Below are 27,978 nucleotides of genomic sequence, written 5' to 3' on the forward strand. Positions count from 1 at the left end.
GAGGCTCTTAATTGGCTCTAATTAGCACCCTTGTTGGCAGAAAGGATTGACAAGGTTATTTCTATGACACCCCCCACCCGTGACTCCCAGAGCTGTTCTTTCCAGGACAAGGGGAGGGAAATGTAGGTAAACTTACGCTCTTAGTCTTCAAGGATTATTTGTGCCCCTAAACAAAGAGAGGCTTCACATTTCTAAGCTGTCAACTTAGTAAGATTCTTTGCCTAGGATATACATTGGCTTTTATTTTTAATTAAATAAAGCATAATTAGTGGAAAAACAATACAGCAGAGTGACAGGCACTTTTTTGTGGGTTTGTTTGTCTCTGCTTAAAGAAGCAGAAGCAAAGAGAAAAAAAAAGAAGAAGCTGTATTGGATGAGAAAAACAATCTCAGCACATTCTAGATGTTCACAGTAGTATAGAACATAGAAGATGCTTTGTACTGGTGCAGACCACAGCAACATGCTGTGTGATACATCTTTTCAATGCTCTGTCTCTAATCACTTGCATCTGTAAAATGGGAAGTAGCATCAGCCTTGGAAGAGGGCTGAAATATCGCGAGAACAAGTGATGGTGGAGAGTCAGCATGTGATAAAGGAGTCTGTGGCGCCGTTTTAATAAATATTAAGTGAAACTCTGTGGGAAGATGTTTGACATTTCAGCAAAGGCTTCTTGCTATGTAATTGCATACTTGGGAAATAAACAAAAGTTGTTATTTTTGCATTTATTTAATTTAGTGCTAATAAACAACTCAAAGAATGAATTAAAACCATTGTTAGTAACGTAACAGATTTTTCTGATGTTGTAGCATGATGATGTACATTTCTGAAGAGCTGGAGAGGATATTAAATATGGATTAAGCCCTTACTTTCTCCTAAAAAGACTGAGGGATTAGATCTTAAAAATGAAATAGACCCAAAGAATTCCCATCAACAAGACCCATGGGTGTGAGACACCATGTGTGAAGTTAGGGTGGTTTGATGTCAGAATACCTAGAAGCTGGCCTTTCCTAAGAATGTGTGTTTAAGGAAAAACCTTTAAGAAATAGAAGATGGATATAAGACAGCCAAGCAAAGAGCCTGGATGTAGCCTGATCCCACGGAGGACCTTTGTCCCTTAGTCATTGGATGGGGGCTTCCTAGCCAAGAGCCAGGTGGCTCTGTCTGCTAAGGGCAATTCTCTAGAGAAGAGCTCATCTGGGGAGGACCCACAGTGGCTAGAAGGAAGGAGCATTTGGTGACAGGGATGTGGGAAAGCTCCGGGGCTACAGGCTGGTAAAGTTAGGCAGCCCTCTCCCTAAGTGGGGCCTTGTGGTGAGTGAGCGACTTTCAGAAGAGCTGGAATGCATTCAGCAGAACAAAGTCCATCCCAACTAACACAATTAAAGTAGCCTTTCATGACCAGCATAGCCTGCATGTAGATGAGCCCAACAGTTTTTTATTTCACATGAACAGTCTTGTTTTAAGCGCAAGAGGGCAACCTGGTAGTTACGTGGGGTTCTGATGTGCTCATATGTTATAGAGACAGAGGAGATGGCAGTGCTGCCGATGAGTTCTGCTCTTTCCTCCCAGCCTGCGCCTCATGTGGCACACCTCATCTCTCAAGTACTTCTTTTGTAGTCATCCCTCAAGGTGGCATACCAACACCTGACCATCCCAGCCAGAAGGCTCTCTGGATGCTGCATAAACACCTCTTGTTCCCAAGGCAAAGGGATGTTCCTCTTACCAGTAACCCTGGGAGCATGCTGTGATGCTGACCCTAGATCCCATTCAAGTCCCACACAAGTCCCAGTACATTCTGGTGCCAGTCACTCCCTCCCACCAGCCCATCTCCAGACCTGTGAAAGAACCTTCTCCAGAGGCCCCAGGCCCCAGTTCCCTCAAGGCCACACCCCCTTACAGATTCTAGACCTCCCAAGACTGCTACCCTCAAAGTAGAGTCACATGGCCAGAGTCATGCTGTAGAAAGATCACTGTGGCCCAGGAGAGAGATGCTGAAGGCTTTTGATAAGGTGTCAGTCAAGAAGAGGGGATACAGAGAGAAAGGATGGTCTGTGGTCCCATCACGAGGAGTAAGTGATTGACAAGATATATGATCTGAGGGCTAGAGTAGAAATTTTGAAGTAACTGCCAGTGTTCTTGCCTGGAGAATCCCAGGGACGGGGGAGCCTGATGGGCTGCCGTCTATGGGGTCGCACAGAGTCGAACATGACTGAAGCGACTTAGCAGCAGCAGCCAGTTTTCTTGCTTTAAAACATGGGTGGATGGTGACACTATGGAGACAGGTAGAACGTGAAGCTTGGGGCTGAAGTGTTAATCCATGCAATGACATGGGCGAACCTCAGAAACTTTGTGCTACGTGAAAGAAACCAGACACAAAAGTCCATCTATTGTATGGTCCTGACTAGGCAAATCAAGAGAGGCTAGAGGTTAGGCTGCAGGTTAGAGGTTGCCTAGGGATGGAGAGAAGCAAGGGTGGGGGAGGGGGATAGGAAAAGGGGATGGGATTTCCTTTTGGAGTGCTCAAAATGTCCTGCAACAAGATAATGATGGTGGCTGCACAACACTGTGAATGCACTAAAAAGCACTAAATAGTTTGTTTTTAAAAGGGTGAACTTTCTGTTATATGTATTGAATGACAACAGTGGATGGGCAGATAGATAAAACAAAATGAAAGCTTAAATGAAACAAACCAGGAGGAGGAGGAGGCTAAAGATGATGGGTTTAATTTTTGCTTTCTGGGACTCAAGGTTTTTGTGGGCCATGGTTGTGGAACTGTCTAGCAGAGAGCTGGATTTGTGAGTCCAGAGCTCAGGGAAATGTCTGGGCTGAAGATGGAGATGTGGGGGCAGGGCAGTAGATGGTGTCTCCCAAGAAGAGCAGAAAAGCAAGGAGCTCAGGGGGAAGAGTGTCATTGCAGATGGGAAGGCAGAGGAAGAGAAAGCAGGCAGGATGGCCCGCATGGAGCAGCCCAAGCAGGGCAGCTCAGAACTATGTCTACAGCCGCATGCTCAATCACTCCTGGCGGGAAAATGATAAGCCCCATTGCTGGCTGTGCCTCGGGCAGCAGTGATTATCTTGCATTCTGTGCTGGGCTTTTCACTGACATCATACTCTCTGGCATTTCACCTCTCATGCTGTGTGACTCAGCTCTTAGTCTAAGGTCTGCTGAGTGTGTGCCAAAAGGGTGACATGGTAAGCTCTCCAGGGGACAAATCCATGCTATAAGAATGCTTTCAGTTCTAAAATAAATACTACTCATTTAAAGAGTTAGAATCTGCCCTCAGATGGCATTATCAGAAGTCACTGGAAGCCACACTCAGCTTTACCACTGACAAGAATAGAGGTAAAATCAATGAGGATTACCAAACAAAATAACAATACTCTCTCTTCACTTGAAGACCCTCCTAAACAGGGTGAGGTGTGACCTGGAGTTTGCTTACATTTTAGTTTTGGAGATGATACGGCAATCGAGAGGCTCAGATGACCCAAGTTTCACTTATTTTCCACTTTAGAAAACTGGTCCCTGGGATTCCCCTCCCCAATCACCTCGGTTGCTCCTTTCTTTGAGCAAGCCTGTTTGTGTCACCCCCCCAACAACTTCTTCTTTCCCCAGGTCATTAGGTGGTAAGGCGAGTATGTGGAAAGAGTAAAAAGATACCCATTCCCCTCCAATCCACATATTTGGAGGCCCTGGATATAATCCTGTATTCGTTTGCTGGGGCCGATGTAACAGTCCCACATGCTGGGGGCTGAAACACCAGAAATGCATTGTCCCCCAGTTCTGGAGACTAGAAGCTCGAGATCAAGGTGTGAGTAGTTGTTGGTCCCTTCTGAGAGCTATGAGGGCAGGATCTGTTCCAGGCTTCTCTCCTGAGCTTGTGTAGATGGACATCTCATGCCTCTATCTCTTCATATCACCATCCATATACAGGTATTTCTGTATCCCAATTTCCTCTTCTTATCAGGACACCAGTTGTGTCTAATGGGGGCCCACCTTCATGAACTCACTTTCATTTGATCACCTCTGTAAAAACCCTGTCTCCAAATATGGTCACATGCAGAGGTACCCATAATCAGCCTGTTGCCTGAATTTCCCTTTCCTTCATGGCACCGGTCTCATGACCTTTGTTAGATGGGCTCCTTCAGATGGCAGGACGTAGTGATGGGCTGCTGGGTTCTGTCCCAACCCCGCCAGGGGGAAGCCTCACAAACATGAAATCTGCGCCTCCCCCAGCCCACACACACAACCGCCCAACCCAGGAAAGCCATGCTGAGCTCCCTTCTCCTCCGCCCTCTCAGAATGACTCTGGTGTAGGGAGCTGACTCAGGCCGCATCTGCAAACAGTAATTTCCAGATAACATTGTTACTGCAATTACCAAGTTAAGAAAAGGCTGCTCAGCCGCTACTTGGGCAATGGAGAAAGTAATGAAAAAAAAAAACAAACAGATTTGCTTTTCTCCTGTGGAGACAGTACGTTCAGAGGAAGCAGCCCCCACCTTCTCTGCCAGCAGCTCTGAAGCAACCCTTCAGACCGGTCTGCTTCCTGGGGGCCGATCGTTCTTGGGCTTTGCGGTTGGAGGCTGTGCCAAGAGAGCCCGCTGGAGACCCAGAGACAAATCTGGCTGTTGCCCCACATTCTCTCCCCACTAAATCACAGTTTTCTTTCGCGGAAAGGTGGCTATTGTGTGGCTGTCAAACTGAGGCAAGTGAAACGTGCCCTAGTGACGGCACACATTAGCAATAGCAGCTCCCTCTGTCACATGCAAGCTCTGAGGCAGCGACAAGGCAATTTGGCCCTGATAGGTGGGTGATTAAAAATAACAAAAGGCATAAAGAATGAGAGGGGAAAGCTCCTATTACCTTGTGGTCCCCAAACCGATGGGGTGGCCAAATACTCCCCATGTGAACAGAACCCCCAGTCAGAGGGGCAGATCCCAGGGCAGGGCATCATCCCTGAACCAGCCGTGGATTGTTTCCTTGACCAGGTCTGGGAATGCAAGGTGGGTGGTGAGGGAGATAGCAGCAAGATCTGGGTTGGGTTCAAGGTCTGGGTCAAGACCTAAAAGTCAATGGTTAGAAACAGTGTTCCTGGCGGGGTGTGTGTGTGCTGGGGACTCCTGAGTGCGCTCAAGACTTGTGGACATTTCTCACAGTGTCATGTCTCAGATGGGGAAGCTTAGATGATAGCCAACCGGAAGAGGATTAAAGGCAAATTATCTCTCAGCTCAAGGGAACCCCGGTTTAAATTGGATTTGTGATCTAACATTTGCTTGAGTGTGAGAACCGCATCACCAGTGTGGGGCCCTGATGGGAGCCCACCTACTTAATCCCATGTGTCAGAATCTGGAAAATCGATTAGGTAGCAGAGCACTGGGCATGGAGAGGTCTCAACAGAAGAGAAATTGCCACAGTCCTGGGCAGACTACACATCAGGCCAGCAAGAACTAATACCTTTTCCCCACCTCAAAATATGGAAAAGGAGTTTTAGAGTCCCAGTTTCCCTGTGCTTAATGAACCTCTGTATATAGCGATCAGTGAGCACCAAGTCTACATTCTCACCCTGGCTTCTCCTTTAACCACTAAAATGTGAGCCTCCTGCCACGGGTCCTAATTGTCTACTTAAATCACCTTGTCCACACCATCAGGCCACATGACACACGTGCCTGCCTATGGATTCATTGCGAGAGGACAGGTGATTTGTCCTGTGAGAGGAGACCTCTGTGCAGATGGATTCCTGTCTTTACTACCCTCCGGTTTGGAAATTCTAAAGTCAGAGAGGGACAGAGCATCTTTGCTAAAGTGTTCTGGGCTTGGTCCTCACACCATCCAGAGAGCCGTCTTTTTAATATAATGCTTTGTCTCCCCTGGAAAAGACAAAGCCCTTTTCCCCTGGTGAAGCTTCTGCTGGCTGTATCAACTGAAGTTTTAACATAGAAAAAATGGAAGGATAAAGGGATTGTGTGTGGGGAAAAATAGCTCTTTTTCTCAAGGCAGTTTTCTCCATGGATGTGAGTTGCAATGTATGTGAGAGCTCCTGTCAGTCTCCATCAAGCAGGGCAGTTAGTGGAGTGGTTAGAGACATAGGCTTTCGCATCAGGCAAGTGCGGGCTGTCATCTCACCTCTCCCTCCTCCCACTCACCCAGCTGTGTGACTTTTAAAAAATAACAGCTTTATTGAGATTCAGGTACCATAAAATAACCTTTTAAAGTGTACGATTCAGTGATTTGTGGTAGTCACAGACTTATGCCATCATCACCACTGTCTAATCCCAGAATATGTTCATCACCCCAAAAAGAATTCTTGTGCCATGAGTACTCATTCCTCACTCCCCAAACCCCCAGCCCCCAGCAACTAGTAATTGACTTTCTATCTCTATAGCTATGCCTATTGTGTACATTTAATGTACATGGAATCATTCAACATGTGGTCTTTTGTATCTGGCTTCTTTCACTCAGCATAGTGTTTTCAAGATGCCTCTATGTTGTAGCGTGTACCAGTACTGTGTTCCCTGTTATGGCCAAATAATATTCTATGCTCTGGCTATACCACGTGCTATTTGTCCACTCATCATTTCATGGATATTTCAGTTGTTTTCACTTTATGTCTATTTCCTCATGGCTAATGATGTTCTGCATCTTTTCACCTGCTTGTTGCCCATTCGTATATCCTCCTTGGAGAAACATCCATTCAGATCCCTTGCCAATTTTTTAATTGTGTTCAATTCAGTTCAGTCACTCAGTCATGTCCAACTCTTTGACACCCCATGGACTGCAGCATGCCAGGCTTCCCTGTCCATCACCAACTCCCGGAGCTTGCTCAAACTCATGTTCATTGAGTCAGTGATGCCATCCAACCATCTCATCCTCTGTCATCCCCTTCTCCTCCTGCCTTCAATCTTTCCCAGCATCCGGGTCTTTTCCAATGAGTCAGCTCTTTGCATCAGGTGGCCAAATTGTTGGAGCTTCAACTTCAGCACCAGTCTTTCCGATGAATGTTCAGGACTGATTTCCTTTAGGATTGACTGGTTGGATCTCCTGGCAGGTCAAGGGACTCTCAAGAGTCTTCTCTAACACCACAGTTCAAAAGCATCGGTTCTTTGGCGCTTAGCTTTCTTTATGGTCCAACTCTCACATCTATACATGACTACTGGAAAAACCATAGCTTTGACTAGATGGACCTTTGTTGACAAAGTAATGTCTCTGCTTTTTAATATGCTGTCTAGTTTGGTCATAGCTTTTCTGCCAAGGAGCAAGCATCTTTTAATTTCATGCCTGCATTTTTATGGTTTCAGTTCCAGGCTTCTTTATATATTTTTGATACTAGACTGTTATCAGATATATGAGCCACAACTGTTTTTCTCCCATTCTGTGGAGACATTTCTTGACTTTTCTGAGTTTCCTTAACTAAAAACAGAAACTACAAGTGCAGCCTCCCAGATTTTTTGAAAAGAGACAATGAAGTGATCCATTGGCACACGTGGCAGAGTGAGTGTTTGGCACACAGTGAACTTACCTCAGTAAGTCTTGTGATCATTCACTAGGATCAGCCAACTTAGATTCATGGTGAGACAGAGGCAAGGTGGGAGCCCTGGAGCCCTCAGTTTACATCTAATGAGTGTGATGTTCAAAGAGCTTTGAATTAACTAACGTGTTATTCCTAGAATGACTGGAGCTGTTTTATTTCAGATGATTACACTTTTATTCTAAGTATATTTTATAGTTTTAGAAATTAACTGATAATTCCTGGCCAGTATTGGGATCTGCCACTTTCCATGTCTATATTTATAGCTCTTTCTGTTTTTCTCTCTATCTAAACAGCTAGCTGCCCATATACCACAAATGAGTCATGAACAATAGGATAGAAATAGCCTAGTGTTGGCACAAATATTTAGAATTGGCACTTTCTTACTTAAGGCAAATCATGAAAGGATAGACCTCCAATTTCTTAATATGTTTGCCAACAGTATGTAAAACCTACTTATGACTCTGTTGTGGCTGAAACTGCTTTGTTCAACCAGAGATCTGGTAATTTCATATGCAGGGATTCTTTTAATACTGCTTCTGAATGCATTGGTATAAGAACCAGGATCCAATTTGTCCTAATACCATAATAGAAGTGGTAGCGTTTATTAAGCACTCACCATCATACTCTTTTCACATTGCTCTTCACAAAATGCATGCAAAATAGGTATCAGGGACCTTGTTTTAGAGAGCCAAAAATGGAGGCTCAGAGAGGTCAATCAGTTTGCCTATATTTGCACAGCTAGTAAATGCAAGAGCCCAGACTGGACCCCTAGTCCATGCAATTTCCAAATCTTTGTTCTCTCCTTTATATGGCCTTACACCTCTTGGGAGCTTATATTTACCAGAGTTCTTATTCATTAATCATCTGGGTTATTTCTGTGTTTCAGAATCAGGAAGTCAGTCCCTCCTAATCCACTGATAAAATGGTAGTACATAAAACCTGGTGTACTGCAGTCCATCGGGTTGGAAAGAGTCAGACACAACATAGCAGCTGAACAACAACACAGAACAATTTAGATCTGTGTGTCACTCATTATCTTGAGAATCTTTTTATCTCAGAACTTCAACTTTTCTTTTGGAGTCAATGGAAGTTCTAAGATATTGGCTTTACATGGCTTCAGCAGGATCCCAGGGTTAAGAAACACCCACACTGTGTTGGTGAGCCACAGATAATTCATTTGCACCAGGCTAAAGTTTGGAGAGAGATGGCCAAAATGATTCAACATGGCTGGCTTTCCACATCAATGTGATTGTGCCATGTGCTGTAATTTATAGTGTAAACAAGTTTTCTGCAGAAGCTAAATTTATCATGCAACTAATTTAACATGCACAGAAGGAGCTGGTAAATTATTTCAGTCCCATTACTCAAAATGTTCAGAAAATTCCTCTGTATTAGAGCCAGTGCAGGATTGGCTCTGCAGCCAAGTGCATCAACATAAATGTTGAATTCCCTGGAGAAAATGCTTGCTTCATACTGTTACTTAGGGGAAATTTATGCCCAGACACTGTGGAGCCCCTTCTAAAACAATTCTCATTTTGTTAAAACAATAGGATCAAATTTTCTATCAAGTTACCCAGCATCTCTGCATTTATAAAACTTGTAGGCAGACACAAATGTCAATACAATGGTGATGTGTTTTTAAAGGATTAATACTTTAGGAAATGTGGAAGTGGAACCTGAGGGTTTTCCTGTGACTTTCTAATTTTGTCTTTACCTACATGGGAAGAATTCCTCATGGAAACCATATGTGATGCCTCAAAACTGTTTAAATTGGAGTAATTATCAGAACAAATGGTGTCATTGGATGATATTAGTCTGTTTGTGTTCCTTCTGCCTACCCAATGAATCAACATTAATACAGAGTTTTAGAAACACTTGAAACAGTCATCTGTGATTCCAGTTTTATTTTAAAATACAAGTTTAAAAATTGATTTAACCTTTTTACCTACTAAAACATACCTTTAGATTGACAGTTTCCATTACATAGTCCTTATCCAGAAAAGATGGATCCTTTTCTACCCAGTTTTTAAAGCTCTGAATCAGGAATAGGCATGAAATTTTATCTGGTGTGTGTTTGGCATCTGTTGAGATGATCATATTTTTTTTATCATTTTGTTTGTCGATGACATGATGTAGTATATGAATAGACTTCTCAATATCAAACATTTTATGCACTCCTGGAATCTGGTAGATTAATATTTTATGATATGCAGTTCAGTTTTATTTTATGTATATTTGAATTTTACAGATTTGATAATGTTGATATAATATTAATAGACTTTGTACTAAAAAAAATTGATTTACTTCTACCTCTGTTGTGGGAAAACTATTTGGGGCTGAGGTACAGTTCTTTTCCTTTCTGCAACTTTCACATTAACGTGAAAACACACTTCTCCAGTTTTACTTGGTTCCAAGTAAAAATGACATCTAATGTATTCAGGATAATCCAGGCTGAATTATCTTGAGCCAATAATCACAATAGATGATAAAGATGGGGTGATTCCCATGTGCTAGCATTGTCTCATTTAATAATTACAGCAATCCTATAAGGTGTTAGTGTTAGGAGTCCTCTCTCACCAAGGACTCACTCGGAAGTTCAAGGGATTTGATCTAAGGTGATGCAGCCAGTGAGGGTTTGAACTTGGGCCTGACTGCAGAGCAGACTCAGGCCTTACACTCAACCCCTCCCTGTGCTCAGAAACCACATGCAACTAAGCTGGCTCTGCAAAGAGGCAAGTCACTGGTCTCCGAGGACTCTAACACAGGCTAGTTCTTGCAGATGTGTGTCCTTGTACTTGAGCTATGGCTGGCTTAGTTCACATTCATCACTCCTAGCAGAGACAAGTCCATTAGCTGTTGTTCCGCTTATAGTAATGAAGTACAATATGGGCATCATGTTTGATGGGAAAACTTCATAAATGAGTGTATTCAGCATGGCCCCCAAGTCTGTACAGCTGGTCCCATAGGGAGCAGGGAACCACTGACTAGGATTTCCGGTAGTGTAGGGGAAGAGCTCTGCCAAAGTGCTGTGAACACCCCACAGATATTCAAATAGGCTGTGTAGGCCGAGGCTTGAGCCACAGATAATCTGAGTCTTGGCAGAACACCTAGTGATCTTCCATGAACAGGAGAGCACAAGACGATCTCAAGATGTACTTCAAGGCTATCTCCCACTTGCCTCCCCTCCCGTCTCCTCTGGGAGCCTGTCATGACACAATTTCCCATGGCTTCCCAGGGACTGGGGAGATATGGAACATTCTGTGCCACCACCCCCCCACACACACACACCCCGAGGAAGAGAACTGCAGCCCATAAAACCCCTTAACTGAGGTCTAGAATGGGCTTCTCCACCACAGACTGCTTACTCTGCCAATGTCTGGTTCCAGTGGTCTTGATGGTGTCCTTTTTGGTGTGAGGGTCAAAGACCCAGGGGCAGCTCGTAGGTCTTCCTTGCTTTCATTATGTAAGTATGTAACTGCCTGACTCTAAAAGTAGCTGGCTGGATCTTTAGCAGTCCCATCACCCGGGCTTCACCCTGTCTTATATGTGTTGCCTGACAGGTGCTCATCCGTGCTCACCTGACGGGACATTCACAGAGGCCCTGGGCTCTGTGTGCCCCAAGAAAGCCCAGCTGTAGGATTTTATAGGGTTGAAACACTGTCAGTATGGGTTAGAAGACAATCTGCCTCTTTTACCCTAAACAAACTGTGGGTATGTGTGTTTGTTGGAGAGGGTGTTCTTTTGATGCAAGAAAGAGCTGAACATATCAATCAGCTGAGCTTTTCATAAGCAACCAAGCAACATTGCTGTTAAGGTTTTATGTAGGCCTCAATGGTTAGGTTTGACTATTGTGCTTCAACAATCTGAAAGACAATGTGGATTCTTTTTGCTTTGGCCTCCAGGAAATCCTATCTGCCGTGTTCAGGTAAACAGCCCTTTTTGACAACCTTTCTCTAGAAAGGGGTTTGAGCAACAGTTTAAAGCACTCCAAGCTACAGTGCTGTGTTATCAGCAGCTAAGGATTGGCAGTGCCATGGATCTCACTAAGAACAGCCCCCAGCTCCCATCAAGTTTCATGGAAAGCACAGGGACTGCCAGCAGGCACCAGTTGTAGGGTGCTTAATAGCACCTTAATATTTTCAGTTTTGAAGAGTTTCCTTAGATGGAGATTAATGGACCAGCTCGATAAAGGAGTTTTTTACTTAATCCTTTAACAATTAGGAGCTGATGAGAAGAGAGAAGTAATGAAGTGCCCTGTGTGATTGGGACATTCTTGGCAGGAACCACAGGGGTTTCTGCTCTCTTTCAGCCACGGTTGCTCTAAGGAGCCTTCATGGAACGACATCTGCCTTACCTCATCAGTGGGGAATGGAACTTATGAGTCGTGTCTTCAGAGAGAGGAAGGTTGAGTATGAGAGACTGTTCCCTCCCCTGGTCCTAGGGCAGGTATGCGAGCCATGGGAGTAGCAGGAGATACTCGTGAACAGAGAGGGACAGCCTAGTGTGAGGGGTGTGTCTGTTTTGGAGATGGGCAGAGTTCAGTGCCTTCAGAGTGGCTGGGAAGACATTGGGCATCAGGATCATCAGTGTCCCAACCCCACTGATTCTAACTCCAACATTTCTGTAGAATCTGGTCCCTTCTCTCTCCCAAGCTGACTGTCAGGTTCCCTGGACTATGACAACGGTGGTCTCACAGATGTCTGTGCTGCCTCCTTCTCCCAGTCCATCTATGGGTCCTTTGCTCTCAGAGATCTCTACGTCTGGCTCCCCATGTCCCTCTCCTGCTTAAAAACTGGGGTTCTTTCCTCTCTCTGTTCTTCTTCAGAATGAGGTAAGGTTTGGTCTCACCCCAACCTACCTCCTTAGACTCAGCCCTTTTCACTGGTGCTGACACATAGTATATTCCAACCAGACCAAGTGCCCCACTCTTCCCCAAACCTCAAGTCTCTTACTACTTCTACTTGTTCTCCTTAGGCTGCTCTTTCCTTCTTCCTCCCCTCCCAGTTCATTCTGCCTCAGAGACATTGCTCAAAGACTACTGCTTCTGAGTAGCCTTCACCAGACTCTCTGAGTAGACATCAACATTCCTTCTTTTGAGTCCCTTCTTACATGCCTCTAACATTGAACTTACAACATTACATTGTTATTGTTTGTTTATCAAGTCTTATCCTTCTTAAGGTGTGAGTTTTTTTTAGGGGAAGAGGCCATGTCATCTCACTGTTGCCTCCCCAGGGGCAAGCACAGTCATGGCAAGTAGTAATGATAGTTACAGTAATCACAGAGTGTCTACCAACCATCTCACATACATAATCTGACCTAATCCTCATACCAGCTTTCTGAAATAGGTACTATTATTGCTTCCATTGTACAGATTAGGAAACTGAAGCTATGATAAATAACTTGCCCTAGTCCACACTCAGTATGCTTTAGAAAGTGCAAATGTTAGTTGCTCAATTGTGTCCAACTCTTTGAGACCCTATGAACTGTAGTCTGCCAGGTTCCTCTCTCCTTAGGATTTCTCAGGCAAGAATACTGGAGTGGGTTGCTATGCCCTTCTCCAGGGGATCTCCCCAACCCAGGGATCAAACCTAGGTCTCCTGCATTGCAGACGGGTTCTTTACTGAATGAACCACCAGAGAAGCCTGTTTTAGCACTAGGGTTCAAATTCAGCACAGCCCAACTGCAAAATCTGTGCTCTTGTGTGCTCCAACATTGTCTCACCCACAAATACCAAGCCCAGTAAATGATCCTGAATGAATCCCTATTACTCCATATGGATGACTCTCCACAATTCATTCAAGATAACTCGGACAGTCCTACTGAAGAGTTGGCACCATCTACTATTAAGATGCATGCTTGGGATATTTTTTAAAACAAAAGATTCTCTTTTCCCCTTTGGAATGATCCCAGAAGCTGTTGTCAGGTCTAGGTTGGCCCACTGGGTTATGATCTTCTCCAGGGAAATCCACTCTCAGATGTTTTCACACACACCCTGAAAAATGATACAATAATGTTTGGGTGTGTGTAACATTCTTGAAAGCCATCTGAATTCTATTAGGCAGTTTGTCTTTTGCATGATAACTTGAGTTCCCACATTTGGAGAAAATGTCATAACCCAGAGAAATATACCAAGAAAATGAAAATCAAATTCAAAATAAATCCCATGGAGGAGAAAATTGGTATTGTGCTGAATTTATGTGATCAATTCAACAGAAGTCCAAGGTTGAAGAGGTGGCAGTTTGATACAAGTCAATAATCATATACATCAAGGCTCATTCTATGAGCTTGGGCTTATGTATGTGGTATAGATATAAATCCATACATGCCATGCGTGTGGATAGAAATCAGATACTTACTCTTTTGTTTCCTACCTTTGCCTTGTATGTATGTACTCAGGACTCAAGCCAAACAGACTAGTCTGCATCCTTTGAATCTCTGAGATAGATATTATTTTTACACCTACTGCACAGAGAAGTAAACTGAGGTTCAGAAAAGTTAAGTAACTTAACTCATGTTCTCTAGCAAAATCCTGTATAATATCCATGGAGCCATAATTACCCCCAACATATGACTTGACCAGATGAGTTGTTTTCACAATATGTTCATCATCCCTGGGGTACCCCAGAGGTTCCCAAACCTGGCTGTGAGCCAAGCAGCATGACTCTTTTATTTGGGGTTCCTAATAAGATTTCACCCAGCAAGGGAGGAATCTTGGGTGTGGGAAAGTTTGAAAACCATTGGTTTACAGCACAAGTCAGCAGACTTTATTACACTCAGATAGTAAATATTGTGGCATAAAAGCTCAGTTAATATATACATGAATGGGTGTGACTATGTTCCAATATGACTTTGAATTTGAATGCCATATAATTTTCATATGTCATGAAATACTATTCTTCTCTGGATTTTTTTCTCAACCATTTCGAAATGTAAAACCAGTTTTAACTCACAGGCAGTATAAGAGCAGAAGGAAGGCTAGTTTGGACTGAAGGCCTCAGTTTGCCAACCCCTGGACTAGATAGATGGTCCCTAAGGGACCTCTCAATTCTCTCACTAAGGAACCAGAGTAACCTTGTGAGATGCCCTATTTTCTGAAACCTCAAGAAGACCATCAGCTATAAAAGATACTCCTTCTCTGGTCTGTATGTCCATGGAAGGGTGCATGATCTAGTTGGGACCCAGGCTGTGGACCCACTGGGTGACACTGGGCTAGAGGTCCCACCTAATACATCTTGGAGACTTATCCCCATAGAATACAGTCTGGATCTTCAAACTATTGGTCACTGCCCCAGCCCTCAGACTCGGAATTTCCAGGATTCCCAGTGGGTTGGTCATGAAATCTGACTTTTAAGTTAAAACCTTGAGAAAATTAAATGCAGCTTCTCCAGAGAAAAGAGCCTTTACCTTGGGGAAACAGAATGAATCCTTTGAAAAATATCACAGCCTCTTCCTCATCGCCTGCCTTACTATCCACAAATGCTTCAGTGCTGCCGAGACTACACAGCACTAGGTAGGGAAATAGACAATTTCCTGAGTAGTTCTAGTCCAGTCATATTTCATTTCCCCAACCTACCTTATGAAGAGGAAGTGTCTTTTAAGGAGTCAGTAAGACTAAGATACTATTCTAGAAAAGGGTCCACAGTAAGAGGCTGCCTGACAAGAAGGCTCAGGTTTTCAGGCACCCCTGGACTCTCTGGAATGCCCAGCCCGGCTCTGCTGTGTTATTCATTTGGAGAAAAAAATGAATACACTTACTCTGATTGCTATCAGCTCTGAATATTTATGAGGACAATGGTAATTTAAGCTAGTCCCCTTAAAACCCCAAAATAATTGAGAGAGAAGTTATGGTTCTCAGTTTTTGAGTGCCTAAAACCTGACTGAAACAGCCTCCTCCCCTCCCCCACACAATGGAACTACCTCCCAAGCCCATTGCATGTCCAGTGTCCCAGTGTGGGCTACAGAGAACAGCACTCAGGCTGCCAGATGGAAGCTCTGAGATAGCACAGGGCAACTCCTAACTGGTAGAACTGAAAATAGTTAAAGCTACAGTAGAAACAAACGTCTGACAGCACGAGACAAAGGCTGTAAGCTGTACATGGGCGATGTTGTAGGTACCTCCTCTGGGTGACAGGTGACAGAGGTAACGCTTTAGGCACTTCCAGCTGGAAGAGCCATGGTCTGTCTATGCATCATCCACCAATATGGCAGCTATTTCCTTCAACACCTGGAAGCCAGAATCCAGCCCATATCAAGTAGTGCACCTGATGGTCTGTCTGCCCAGAGGGGCCTCATTTTGTAATTTACAGAAAGGCACTGTGCAGGCTGCAGAACGACTCAGGGTTCAGAAGGTTGCTTCTGAGCAAGGATTCTGGGTCAAGCAACAGCTCATGAAGCCCAGTCTTACATGTGAAGGTTAAAGTCAGGCGTGTCTTGGAACCACCTCCTGAGAGTGGTAGGCTCAAAGACAGAACCCAAGGTGAGCACAATGTCCAATGGGGGCCATCCTTGACGTCTTTCTCTGGGTCCACAGGTCACTTTGCAGATATAGGAACGGGTAATCAAAGACAGGCCTTTTTTTTTTTTTTTTTTTTTTAAACTCTCACTTGGAACTACCTAGGTATTTCCTCTTGCAACTGGCCTTCTAATTCTCCAGGGGATCATAGTCACTCTGGAGGATTTCAGGAAACCCAATACAGCCACGACGTGTTTAGAATATTGTAGAAGAATAAATCCAAACCCTGAAACTTTCCAAACTCCTTAAGGATGTTTGAACCTCTCCTCACCTGGTCAAGGGCTTCCAATGATGCCTGCTAGCTGATGCCTTTGCCAGTCTTTGGGTTACCATCAGAACTTTCTTGGTATTATTCAAATGTTTACAGCACCATTGCTCAGGTACTAATAGCAACAATAGTAATAATAACCAAGATGAAAGCAAAAGCCACCTGTATGTACTCCAAGGCAATTTGTATAAGCTTTATTTTTCAAATACTTCCAAAAATTCTCCAAAGTAGGTATTATTATTGCTCATTTTAATGTGAGAAAATTTAGATTCCAAGAGTTTTATTAACTAGTTCAAGACTGCAAACCCATTAGAAAATCCAGTATTTGAACTCAGATGTGTCTGACTCTTAAGCCCTTGCTCTGAGGCTCAAGCTGCCACAACTAAAGGCTTCATTTTCATGGAACCTTCTGGAATAATGTTTCAAGCTCTCTGTTTTTTCCACTTCAAAATCACCTGAGCATTCCACTCTGTGAAGTGGCAAGGTTTCTGGACAACAGATGTTACAGTTGCAAGTAATATGAGGCCTATCACACCATAGTGTCCTAGGGTTTCCTGGTGCCAAGAGCCCTCTGAGGCCACCAGGATCTGCTCAAGGCCCAGAGAATTAGGAACAGAGAAGACCCTGAACATGGCTCTTCCTTCCTCGTCCAAGGCCTCCCAAGTCTTCTTTTTGTTCATCCCATCTCATCTGTCCCAACCTTCAGTATCTAAGCTTTTCTAGACCAGGACTTGTTTTTGTTGACACAATCTAATGAATTATTTTATTTCTTAATACTCAAAAAATGATGTCATACAGAAAAAGAGACACTGATGTATAGATCAGTCTTATGGACTCTGTGGGAGAGGGAGAGGGTGGGGAGATTTGGGAGAATGGCATTGAAACATGTATAATATCATGTATGAAATGAGTCGCCAGTCCAGGTTCAATGCACGATAGATACTGGATGCTTGGGGCTGGTGCACTGGGATGACCCAGAGGGAGGGTATGGGGAGGGAGGAGGGAAGAGGGTTCAGGATGGGGAACACAGGTATACCTGTGGCAGATTCATTTCGATATTTGGCAAAACTAATACAATATTGTAAAGTTTAAAAATAAAATGAAATTAAAAAAAAAAGAAATGATGTCATAGATAAAATGAAAACAGAATTTTCACACAAAGGCAGACCCCGTGAAGCACTAGATCCTGAAAAAAACATCTGAAGTCACAAAGGATCACTGCTTTGTTCTGTTTTCATCTACAGCAAGTCCTCCTGTTCTGAGAATATGTTCATAAGTCCAATTTGTTTGTAAGTCTGACAAAGTTAGCCTAGGTACCCAACTAAAATGATCAACTGTACAGTACTGTACTGCAGTAGGTTTACAAAACTGTCCCATGTGGCTCAGCTGGTAAAGAATCCACCTGCAATGAGGGAGACATGGGTTCGATCCCTGGGTTGGTAAGATCCCCTGGAAAAGGGAAAGACTACTCACTCCAGTATTCTGCCCTGGAGAATTCCATGGGCTACAGTCCATGAGGTCGCAAAGAGTCAGAAATAACTGAGCGACTTTCACTTTCACTTTTCACACAAATAATACTTAAAAACAAACACACAAAAAATAAAGAAAACATTTTTTAATCTTACAGAATAGTACCTGGAAAAGTACAATAGTATAGTCAAACAGCTGGCATACAGGGGCAAGTTCACATCTTTGAAAGTTCACAACTTGAAGGCTTCTATGTAGGGATTTACTGTAATTGAGAAATGGGAGAACAATTGTTGTTGTCATTGTTGATGACCACACACGTGGGCAGACATTCACCTCAGTGTGGTCTGTTCACATTTGGGGCTCTCCAATGTGTGCTGAATCTGTCTCTGGAACTATAATCTCATGAAAAGAGATTACCATTTTTCTGCTGAGACCACCTGAACTGCAATGGGCATGAATGGTGCTGCTATAATAATTAAATCCCAAATCTTTCAATAATCCTCCACTTTCCCTAGAGTAATGTTCAGCATTAGCTCGAGATGGAAATGCAAACAAGTACATGTAGATTCAATAATAAAGCTTAATAGATCAGGGAAGGAGTGGGATGAAATGAATGCTTAACACCTCCAGAGATAACGCATGATCATTTGCCTTTCTAGTCATTTCCTTGACTTGTGTTTGCCAGGACTTGAATCTATGCATCAGACTGTCCTTTATTTTATTAACAACCAGCTCCACACCAAGCTTGTTGCATGGGAAGTGTTTAATGTCAATCATTATACAGATTGGCTGACTATTTCTAGAACTGTTCACTGGAGGGCCTTTCATTTCCATGTTAAGATCTTATCAAGTTGATTGGAGAGTCGAATCAGTGCTGAGTTCTGCTCTCCATGCCCTGGTTCTAACTGAAGGAGAGTAGCTTAAGATCATGAGCCCATTTCTGGATCTTAGAGACCCCTGAGACATTTCCTGAGTCACCACAGCAAACTTTGGTTTGGTTGGCAAAATGAGATGCGAGAAACAAAGTCTCACTAAGACTTTGCTTGTGATGATTTGGTAACAGTTATTTCCAACTGTGGCAATTTATTTCCAAACTAACTGCATTGCTTTGTGTTTTCATTCCTCATACATTGCTTTATGTTATGCTCACTGCCACCACCCTGCAAGGAGTTTAATTATTAATATTATCCCATTTAACTGATGAGGGACATAGATGAGGTGCAGAGACGTAAATGACTTGCCAATTGTACCAGAGTTTATGATTAACCTGCAGTTGAATTCAACATTTTGATTCCACGTCCCTTTTGTTTTGTGGGGTTGTTGTTGCTGTTGATTTTCTTTCTTATTCTTCCCTTTTTAAGTTACATCCTCTAAGAAAACATTACATACTCTGGCTGGAGATGTTATGGCTGAAGGTATGGGTTCTGTGTTTGCCGCCATGATTTATGAGCTATGTGACCATGAGCAGGTTCCTTAACCTCTCTAGGCCTCACTGTAGCCCACTTTCCAGGAGGGGCTAATAATTTCCACCTGAAAATGGGGCTAATTATTATTTTGAGAACTTCCCTCATAAGATCCAAATTATACACTGCTAGTCAAATAGTTAGGGCTTCCCTGGTGGCTCAGTGGTAAAGAATCTGCCTACCAATGCAGAAGACATGGGTTCGATCCCTAAGTCGGGAAGATTCCATTGGAGAATGACATGGCAACCCACTCCAGTATTCTTGCCTGGAGAATCCCATGGACAGAGGAGCCTGGTGGGCTACAGTCCATGGGGTTGCAAAGAGTCAGACACAACTGAGCGACTAAACAACAACAACAATCAAATACTTAGCACCTTCCCTGACACAGAAATAGACTCTCTAAAGGGTTAGAATCATTTAAACATTTATCATTTATTTTGCTGAATCCTTACATGTAAACTAACACATAGACATTTCCTACCGGAACACACACACACAGAAAATGAAGCCCATCACAGGTCGTTTTTAAATGTTTGAGTTCTATTCCTTATGAGAATGATACAGGCTTCATTTACCACAGTGGGTTGTAAAGAATTATTTGTTCAGTCATAAGCCTGCAACTTCAAAAGAAATGGTGACATACATTTTGTCTACTTCTCTAAAATCTTCCAAACATCCACTAGTCTCCTGAAGGACAGTCATAAATCCTGCAAATTTCACTCATCTGAAACCAACTCTAACAACTATCTTTCCCACGAATCATCCTTTATATCCATCTTCCAGTTTCAGTGAACACATTCTGGTCTTAGGTTATTGAGCACAAAACTGGAGGAACTGGACTTTCGTTGGAGATTTTCTGAAACCCACTGTGACCTGAATCCCTTTCTAACATTTGGACATAACCTCCAAAATAATGTGCTCTCCTAGTTATCAAATTAGAAGTTGCTTTTTGCCTTCCAGCTTCCCTTCTGGAAAATGCACACAAGTGGGAATCAGGAGATGGGAGTTTTAGGACGGGCTGTAGCACTAATTAGCTGTGTGACCTTGAACAAAACACTTGGCTTCCCTGAACTTTTCTTTGCTTGTCTGCAAAATGAGGCTGGTGGGCTACATCATTTCTGGGAAGACATTGTGTGGAAGGCCGAGGTGGATAAGTTGCCACACCTGTGTACATGGGACCTGGGGACTGGGGGGTGCTCAGTGGACAGCCAGAGCTGGGAGTGGGGAGAGGGAAAGAGGATTCTTTCTGAGATGGAGATTCTTTCTCAGAAGCTTTTGTGAAGGAGGTGGGATCTGACTGAGCTGTCTAGGAAAAAATAGAACTTTCAGAGTTGAAGAAGGGACTTCTGGCCAGGGAGTGGAGCCTGATGCTGAGTCTGAAAGCAAGAAAGAGCCAAGTATGCTCAGAAACTAGTAATCAGTCCAGTGAAGCTGGGGCTAGCTCCACTTGAAGCCTGGGGATGAGGTCGAAACTTGTGTTTAAGAAATAAAAATAGTAACACCAATTGGGCTTTGAAAAGAGTGTAACTAGAATTCTAAGACAGTAAGTCACTCTTCATGGTGTAGCTCAAGTTTGGACTTAGAAAGCGGGTGGCACTGGAATTAATATCCCTATAGAAACAGAAAGGCTCTGCCTGCTCGATAAACAATTTTGAAAGTGCTAGTTCATCACCCAAATTCTGACCACTCATATTTTTCAGGTACCTTGCCTTAGGAGAGAAAGATTTCTTATACATATCGTGGGTTTACATCTCTGGGATCAAATTTTACGGGAAGAGATCGGTCATATATCAAAAGGTTAATGACGAGCCATTTCTCACCCAGCTATTTTGTGGCCACTGAGCTGCCACAGTGCAGAGGGCACTGGAAGGCAATGGAAGTTCACTGGGCCTTTTGCCTCTGTCATCCATAGAGCCCCAGCAGGCTCCAACAACAGCCTCTCCAGCCAGGGGCTGCCCTCATGCCCCTGTTCTTTCATGGGAGACTCAAAGCATCTTTTCTTGTAGAGATCCACCGCCACATTCTGCCTCCACAATGATTGATCAGTACATTTATTACACTTTCAGTAGTAAAAATATATAGACTCCAGTCATCTCTGGAGATGCTGAAATAGTCCTTTTTTCCCCTTGATTTAGGGGAAGGTAGAGAGGGAGGATGTGTGCAGAGTCAGACATAAATATAAGAGCTCAAATATCTAATTAGCTGAAAGAATCTTGGTTCCCTCTGCACCTTTGACAGAATTGCAGCTGTCAGATTGGAGCATCAATATTTTATCCTCGTCTCAAGATGTATCTGAGGATGATTTAGAAAAGACGCTTTCTAACGTCAGTGCCACTGGTTTTTGTGTTTTTTTTTTTTTTTGTAGGATGCTTGAAGATGACTTGAAGCTGAGCAGTGATGAAGATGACCTTGAGCCCATGAAGACCTTGACCACTCAGTGCACTGCCACTGAGCTCTACCAGGTAGGAACAGCAAAGGGCTCATTCTGGACCAGCAGGGAGGGAGCTGAAGGAACTGGAATGGTTTTGCCATCCACAAGCCTACCTGCTGCTTCATCACTGGGCTTTGGTGCAAGGGAAACAAGCAAGGGCAGGCAGAGTGTTCTGGACCAGGTCAACTCAGCTCACACTTTCAGTGAAGAGATGCTGAGCTCTTAAAATTCACTGCTTTCACCCCTACCTTTGCTCCCTCCTCACCATATACACCTACTGGTCATCAAAAGCAGTACAGATCATCTTTCCCTATCCTGGGCTAAGTATGGTCTTGAGTGCAGTGTAACTTTCCTATAGTGATTCCAGCCAAGACTTAGCACCCAGACTCATCCATTCCTTAGAGTATAAATGTGACTACCCACATGAGCCTTTAGGCAAAAGACATTTGGCAAAAAGTTGTTGCTACCCTGATTTCTTCCATTTTGCATCATTAATATTTACAGGACTTAACACCAAATTAGATGGCAAGAATGTGTGTTTGCAGCATTTCCAATGAGCCCAGACCTGTTGATTTAAAAAGGTCAGGTGTCATATATGAATCATGAGAATGGCAGTGGAGTGTGTAGTATCAGTGATGCTCATGTGTGTCCTTTAGGACAGAAACCCATCTTGCCTGTGGGGTCCTCCTGGGTGTCCCAAGAATCTCAAATAAACACAGAATAGTCACCTTAGAAAATAAAAAAAAAAGCTAAGACCTAATCATGTTCTTTCTATAGTGAAGTCTGCTGAGTTTATAAAACTGAAACCAGGGTGTTTCAAGGCATGCTCAAGCACTAGTATTTCAAGGTAGTTAACCAGTACAGAATTCCACATTCACTAAATATTTTGTGAGGAGCCTGCAAAGAAAACCTTAGGAAAAACTCTCCAAGGCTCACCGACTCCATTCTCATCTATAATTGTTGACCCCACGAGAATGCTTACCATTTAGTATAATTTTAAAATTGAGTACATCTTCAATGTTAGGTGGCCAAAATTCCCCTCTCCCTTATTTTCTCCACTTTATTCGGCTTGTATTTTGGATAATATGTAAAAATTGCATCTTTGTAACTTTGGTGCTTTATAAAGACCAAGCACCTTTGTCTTCCAGGAGCTTGTGGTACGTTTCCTGAATGCAAGCAATCCCTTTCCTACTTGGGCTCCAGAGCAAATGGAAAATGAGCACTTACATTCCCGTGTGTGCCACTCCTGCTTTCAGTGTTTAATATGCCAGTGACCAGAACATTATAATGGCAAATAACCCCTCCAAAAAAATCCTAGGTCATTGATTTTGACAGATGCAACATGACTTTTTAATGAACACACTTCCAGCAAGTCATCAACAGTAAGCGAAAGTAGAGTTTGGAGGTTGACTTCTTCATGTGATTACGCAAGCGCAGTCTGCTCTTTTGACTTCTCGAGTTGTTATTTTCTGTATTTATCTGAAGAAGTGGCATTAGGTCAGTTGTCCTGAATCCTTTAGGGGTTTAAGATGTTTCAGGTGAGTGTGTCAATGCCTTGACCCTGCTGGTAATCCCTGCTGTTGAATTTGTGGTGCTCCGTGGCACACTGCCCTTGGCCTGGTCATGCCTTCCCCAACAGAGGTTCTCATTTGAAGAGGGAGTCAAGCTGGGATATCTAAAGCAAGGCAAAATAACAACTTATTCCCTCTAACTGAGTCTAGCAAGAAGTGGGCATAAAGTTATAAACATTTGCAAATGAACCCTCCTTATAGTCTGAGGACTAGTTATGAAGCCCGAAGGCTCAAGGTCAGGAGACAATGCTCCTGTGGTAGAAGGTAGGCGCTGTGACACCAAGTTTTGATGAGTTCTGGCTTTCTGGGCCCAAATATTCTTTTTCAAAAATGCATGGGTTAACATCATTTTCCTTTTCTTGTCATTGTGGTAAAACCCAAATAACATAAAATCCACTATTTTAAAGTCTAAAATTCAGTGGCATTGAGTCCATTCACAAGCTTGTGGGTCCAACACCAGTTCTAAAATATTTTTGTCACCCCACAAGGAAATCATACATTGAGCTGCTACTCCCCAGCTCCCCTACCTCCCAGCCCTTGACAACCACTAGTCTACTTTCTTTTTTTTTTTTTCTACTTTCTATCTCCGTGGATTTGCCTTTTTCATTTGAATGAAATCATACAATACATGACCTTTTGTGTCTGGCTTCTTTCACTCAGCATTGTGTGTTTTAGGTGCATCCATGTTGTGGCCTGGATCAATGCTTTCATTTTTTATGGCTAAATACTATTCTGCTGCCTTTTGTTCATCCATTTCTCAAGTGATGGACACTGGGCTCCACCTTTTGGCTATCAGAAATAGAGTTGCCGTGAGCCTTGGTGTATACGTTCTTGTTGAACACCTGTTTTCAGTTCTTTTGAATTGAATCTCTCAATTCTTTCAGTCTTTCCCCCCTAGAAGTGGAATTGTTGAATCATATGGTAATTTATGTTTAACTTACTGAGGAACAATCAAAATCATTTTCTTTTCCGATGAGATAACATGGCACCACATAGGTCATATGGTACTATTCCCTCATCTTTTAATTGAGCCCATCACATTTCCAGCAACATTAGAAGTTCTGAGCACTCCCACTGATCTGTGCCAGACATTAAGTTAGGTAGTTGGTCTTACTCAAACCTCATGGCAAATGTTAGTGGTAGATTTCGGCCTCCAGTCCGAGCTGCGGAATTGCAGAATCATTCTATTTTGGGCAGGATGGTTGGAGGGAAAGCATCCAAACAAATGCACAGGTGCAATAAATGACGTGTCCTAGGGATCAGACCACTCCATGGGTTTGAGCCGGCATTATGCATCGAAACTTTCTCAGAACCCAGTAACTACATTCAGACACACATAGTTAAATTAAAAAAAAAAAAAAAAAAAAAGCCTTTAGCTTTCTGGAGACTTCTTCAGATCATCTCATTCATAATCATTGCACCTGTGCCCACCTAAGGAGACCCAAATTGCCCAGATTTGGTGAGTATACATGAATCTTTTCCCCAAAGCTCCTAAGACCATATGCTATGGTTTGTGATATAAAGAATCCCGAAAGAATGCATTGTAAATGCTTGTATGAAGAGGAAGCATGGGTTCAAGATGTGTCAGCTTCTAATTTGACCTTTCAGTCCAAGTCTCTCCTAATCAGAACGCTGTGCCCTCTCCCTGCCCCTCTATGGGCACCCTCCATGGCAGTATTGGCTGTGCTGAGTGGGTCCTCTGCACAGACACCAATAGAACCATTAGGATGCGTTTAAATGCTAAGTATTACTCCTGCAAACAGGGAAATACAGCAGGAAGCCTTAAGGGGAATATCTTCATACATACATACAAATTAAAAACACCAAGTGCTCAGCTATGGAGACCCAGGAATATAAATATATTTTTAACAAGATATTTTACCTTCTGGTGACTCTTTAAAGTCAGAGATGCATGATCATATATGCACATGGTTTCAGTTAAAAGCCCTGGTGATTGTACCCTGAAAATATTTGTTAAAAGTTTGCATACTCTCTCCACATTCCCCACTGCACTTTACTGTCTTGGTTGGGACAGTTTGGGAGGCAGCTGAGTCCATAGGTGAACATAGGTGGCCTCATGGAGGAGAGTGAGCAAGAGCATAGGTGTGTAGTCTGACAGGCTTGAATCCTAGCTCTGTCACTTGTCTGGTGATCTTGGGATAAAGACCTAAGTATCTATAAAATGGAGGTAATCGAGGTAACAATAGCTCCTTCTTCATTAGATCATAGTGAAGGTTCAATGAGTAAGTGAATTAATACAGGCCAAATCATGTGAAATTATGGTTAGCACTTAGAACTCACCTCTTTACATCATCATCATCTGTTACTACTACTACTAATGATCTAAAGTGTCTCATATTTGAGAGAATAGATACATTACTTTCTCTTTTCTTGTGAGGAATTGGAGGTGAAAGAGAGTTGCTGAATTAACTATCTGGAAAAGAGTCAGTTTGTGGCAAACTTGAATGAAAAGATCTGTATTTTCCTAACACATATTAGCTGTGTGTGCCTTGCCATGAGGAATTGTAAATGTAGTCATTGGGAGCATAGCTTTTGCAAATTTATAGTTACTAAAGGGAACAGGATTGGGGAGGGATAAATTAGGAGCTTGGGATTAGCAGATACACACTACTAGGTATAAAATAGATAAATAACAAGTACCTACTATATAGCACAGGAAACTCTATTCAGTATCTTGTAATAACCTATAGTGGAAAAGAGTCTGAAAAAGAATATATATATATATATATATATATATATAACCGAATCACTTTGCTGTAATTAACACAAATTGAAAAAAAAAATAGTTTTAAAAGAGCATGGTTTTTCAACTAGAGCAGCCTGGGCTTTAATCTCACTAATAAACTGGAATAACGAGTCTCGTCTAACTCTGAGGACAAGATGAAGATTGTGTATAAGAAAATGCTTTGAAAAACACAATCGCTACACAAATTGGTTGTTGTCCTTCCTTATGGCCTTTTTAAACATGAGTTGGAAGCCCCTTCTTAGGGGTCCATTGGTAAATAGATCTTGCCCTTCATTTTGGCCTTAGCATTCAGTGGGATCTATTAGGAACTGGGTTGAATGTCCTAACTGCACCCAAAAACATCTATTGGGTATGGATGACTCTTCCTCCCCTCTGAGCCCCGACGGGTTTTAACCCAGATATCCCAGGAAGAAAGGCCAGGTTGCCAATGACACTGCCCAAAGTCCTCCAGGAAAATTATGTCTAAAACAGAGCTTTTCTTCAAAGGACTAACGTGGGTGCAGAGTTGAGTCATACCAGTTCTTATTTCTCTCTCTGAGTTCTCACTGTGCCCTAGAGAAAGACTGTAGGGTTTACTGTGAAGCTCTAGTCATCCTGGTTTTCTCTCAGGGGCTTCCTATGAATGGGAAATAAATAATAACTTCAAGTTGGCATTTGACATTGGAATGTTCAAGAACAATGCTTGAACTGGATGCAGTGTTTTGAATTTAGTCTGCATGAACATACATGTTGCAATGAGTTCTGTTTTGTTTTTGAAGTCAGCTATCAATAATATGGTTGGGTGTATAGCAGAGTGATTCAGTTATATATACATATATATGTATATATAAACTCTTTTTTGTAAATCAATGATGATGTGCTGCAGTTCATGGGGTAGCAAAGAGTTGGACACGACTGAGTGACTGAACTGAATTGAACTGATATTTCAATAAAATTTTTAAAAAGTAACATGGTTGGGATGGGAGGGCTCCATATGTCCATTACCTAGCTGACTGCATTTTTCCTTCTCAGCTGCCACTCTTGGCATCATAAATATAAAACCCAGCAATGGCCTTCCCCATCCAACACTTACTGAATTGCCATTTTCCAGCCAGTCATGGAGGGTAGGCAGTGACACTGTGATGAGTCCCCTGGGGTTTGGCTTGAGAGTAGCACAGCCCAGTAGGGCGGGCTTCCTGCAAGTGTAGGTGTGGGGTTTTCTGCACACCCTCACCCCTCATACCACTGAACCTGCAGTTTTCCTTTTCGTCCATTTTTCTTCTTCTATTTCTTGGGGTTATAAGAACTCCTGAAAATGAGGGGTTAAACCTTGAATCAATTTTCATTTACAGCTGAGAAGCAGTTATTGATGCTGTGTTTGCAGTTCAATAAAAGATCTAAAGATATAGACTCGGTGCTTCTCTTTCAATGTAAGCCACCTAATCAGTCGCAAATATTTTTTAACAAATGTATTGACAGGTTTATTAAAATTGCTGTTTTTAAAGTTTTAAGCTATCCACAACTTGACCAATTCCAAAGGCTTCTAGCATGTGTAGTGTCCAAACTCCAGAGCCCCCTCTGGTACATATTCATAGAAGTGGGTAAATACCTTCTTGATGTTTCCTTGAATGTTATCCTGATGCTTGATTTATGCAGCTCGAAGCATGTAGTGTCTGTTAAACTCTGGCAGTAGGGTAGTCTGTGATACTTGGGTTTTGATGCCAGGTTATATCTGGGCATGGCTCTCTGGTGACCTAATCATCTCCGATTGACATTAGCAGCATCAGAGTTTAGCATTATAAAAGCCATAAAAGAAATAGGTATTGTTAGAAACAACCTTTAGAGAATTTTAATATTAATACCATCTTAATGATTAATGTGAATGAGGCTGAAACCTTAGGTGAGTTCATTTAACCCAGTTAGAAATTCAGAAAATGGGTATTATGGCTGGAAATGTTCAATTAGTGGCAGGCTCAGCTAAAGGACTCTAG

The 27,978-nt window shown here is 42.7% G+C and overlaps 1 protein-coding gene across 11 annotated transcripts in view; it reads left to right on the forward strand.

Annotated features, from left to right (window-relative positions):
* Positions 1 to 27,978, forward strand: part of AFF2 (AF4/FMR2 family member 2) — a 539,621-nt gene that overhangs the window by 395,026 nt on the left and 116,617 nt on the right. For all 11 annotated transcript variants that reach the window (XM_025275774.3, XM_025275776.3, XM_025275777.3 and 8 more), the window contains one exon: positions 21,605 to 21,701. In XM_025275774.3, the coding sequence (XP_025131559.3) occupies positions 21,605 to 21,701 (97 nt within the window). The remainder of the gene's footprint in view (positions 1 to 21,604; positions 21,702 to 27,978) is intronic.

The sequence above is a fragment of the Bubalus bubalis genome, chromosome X (assembly GCF_019923935.1).
Source record: "Bubalus bubalis isolate 160015118507 breed Murrah chromosome X, NDDB_SH_1, whole genome shotgun sequence".
Lineage (NCBI taxonomy): Eukaryota > Metazoa > Chordata > Mammalia > Artiodactyla > Bovidae > Bubalus > Bubalus bubalis.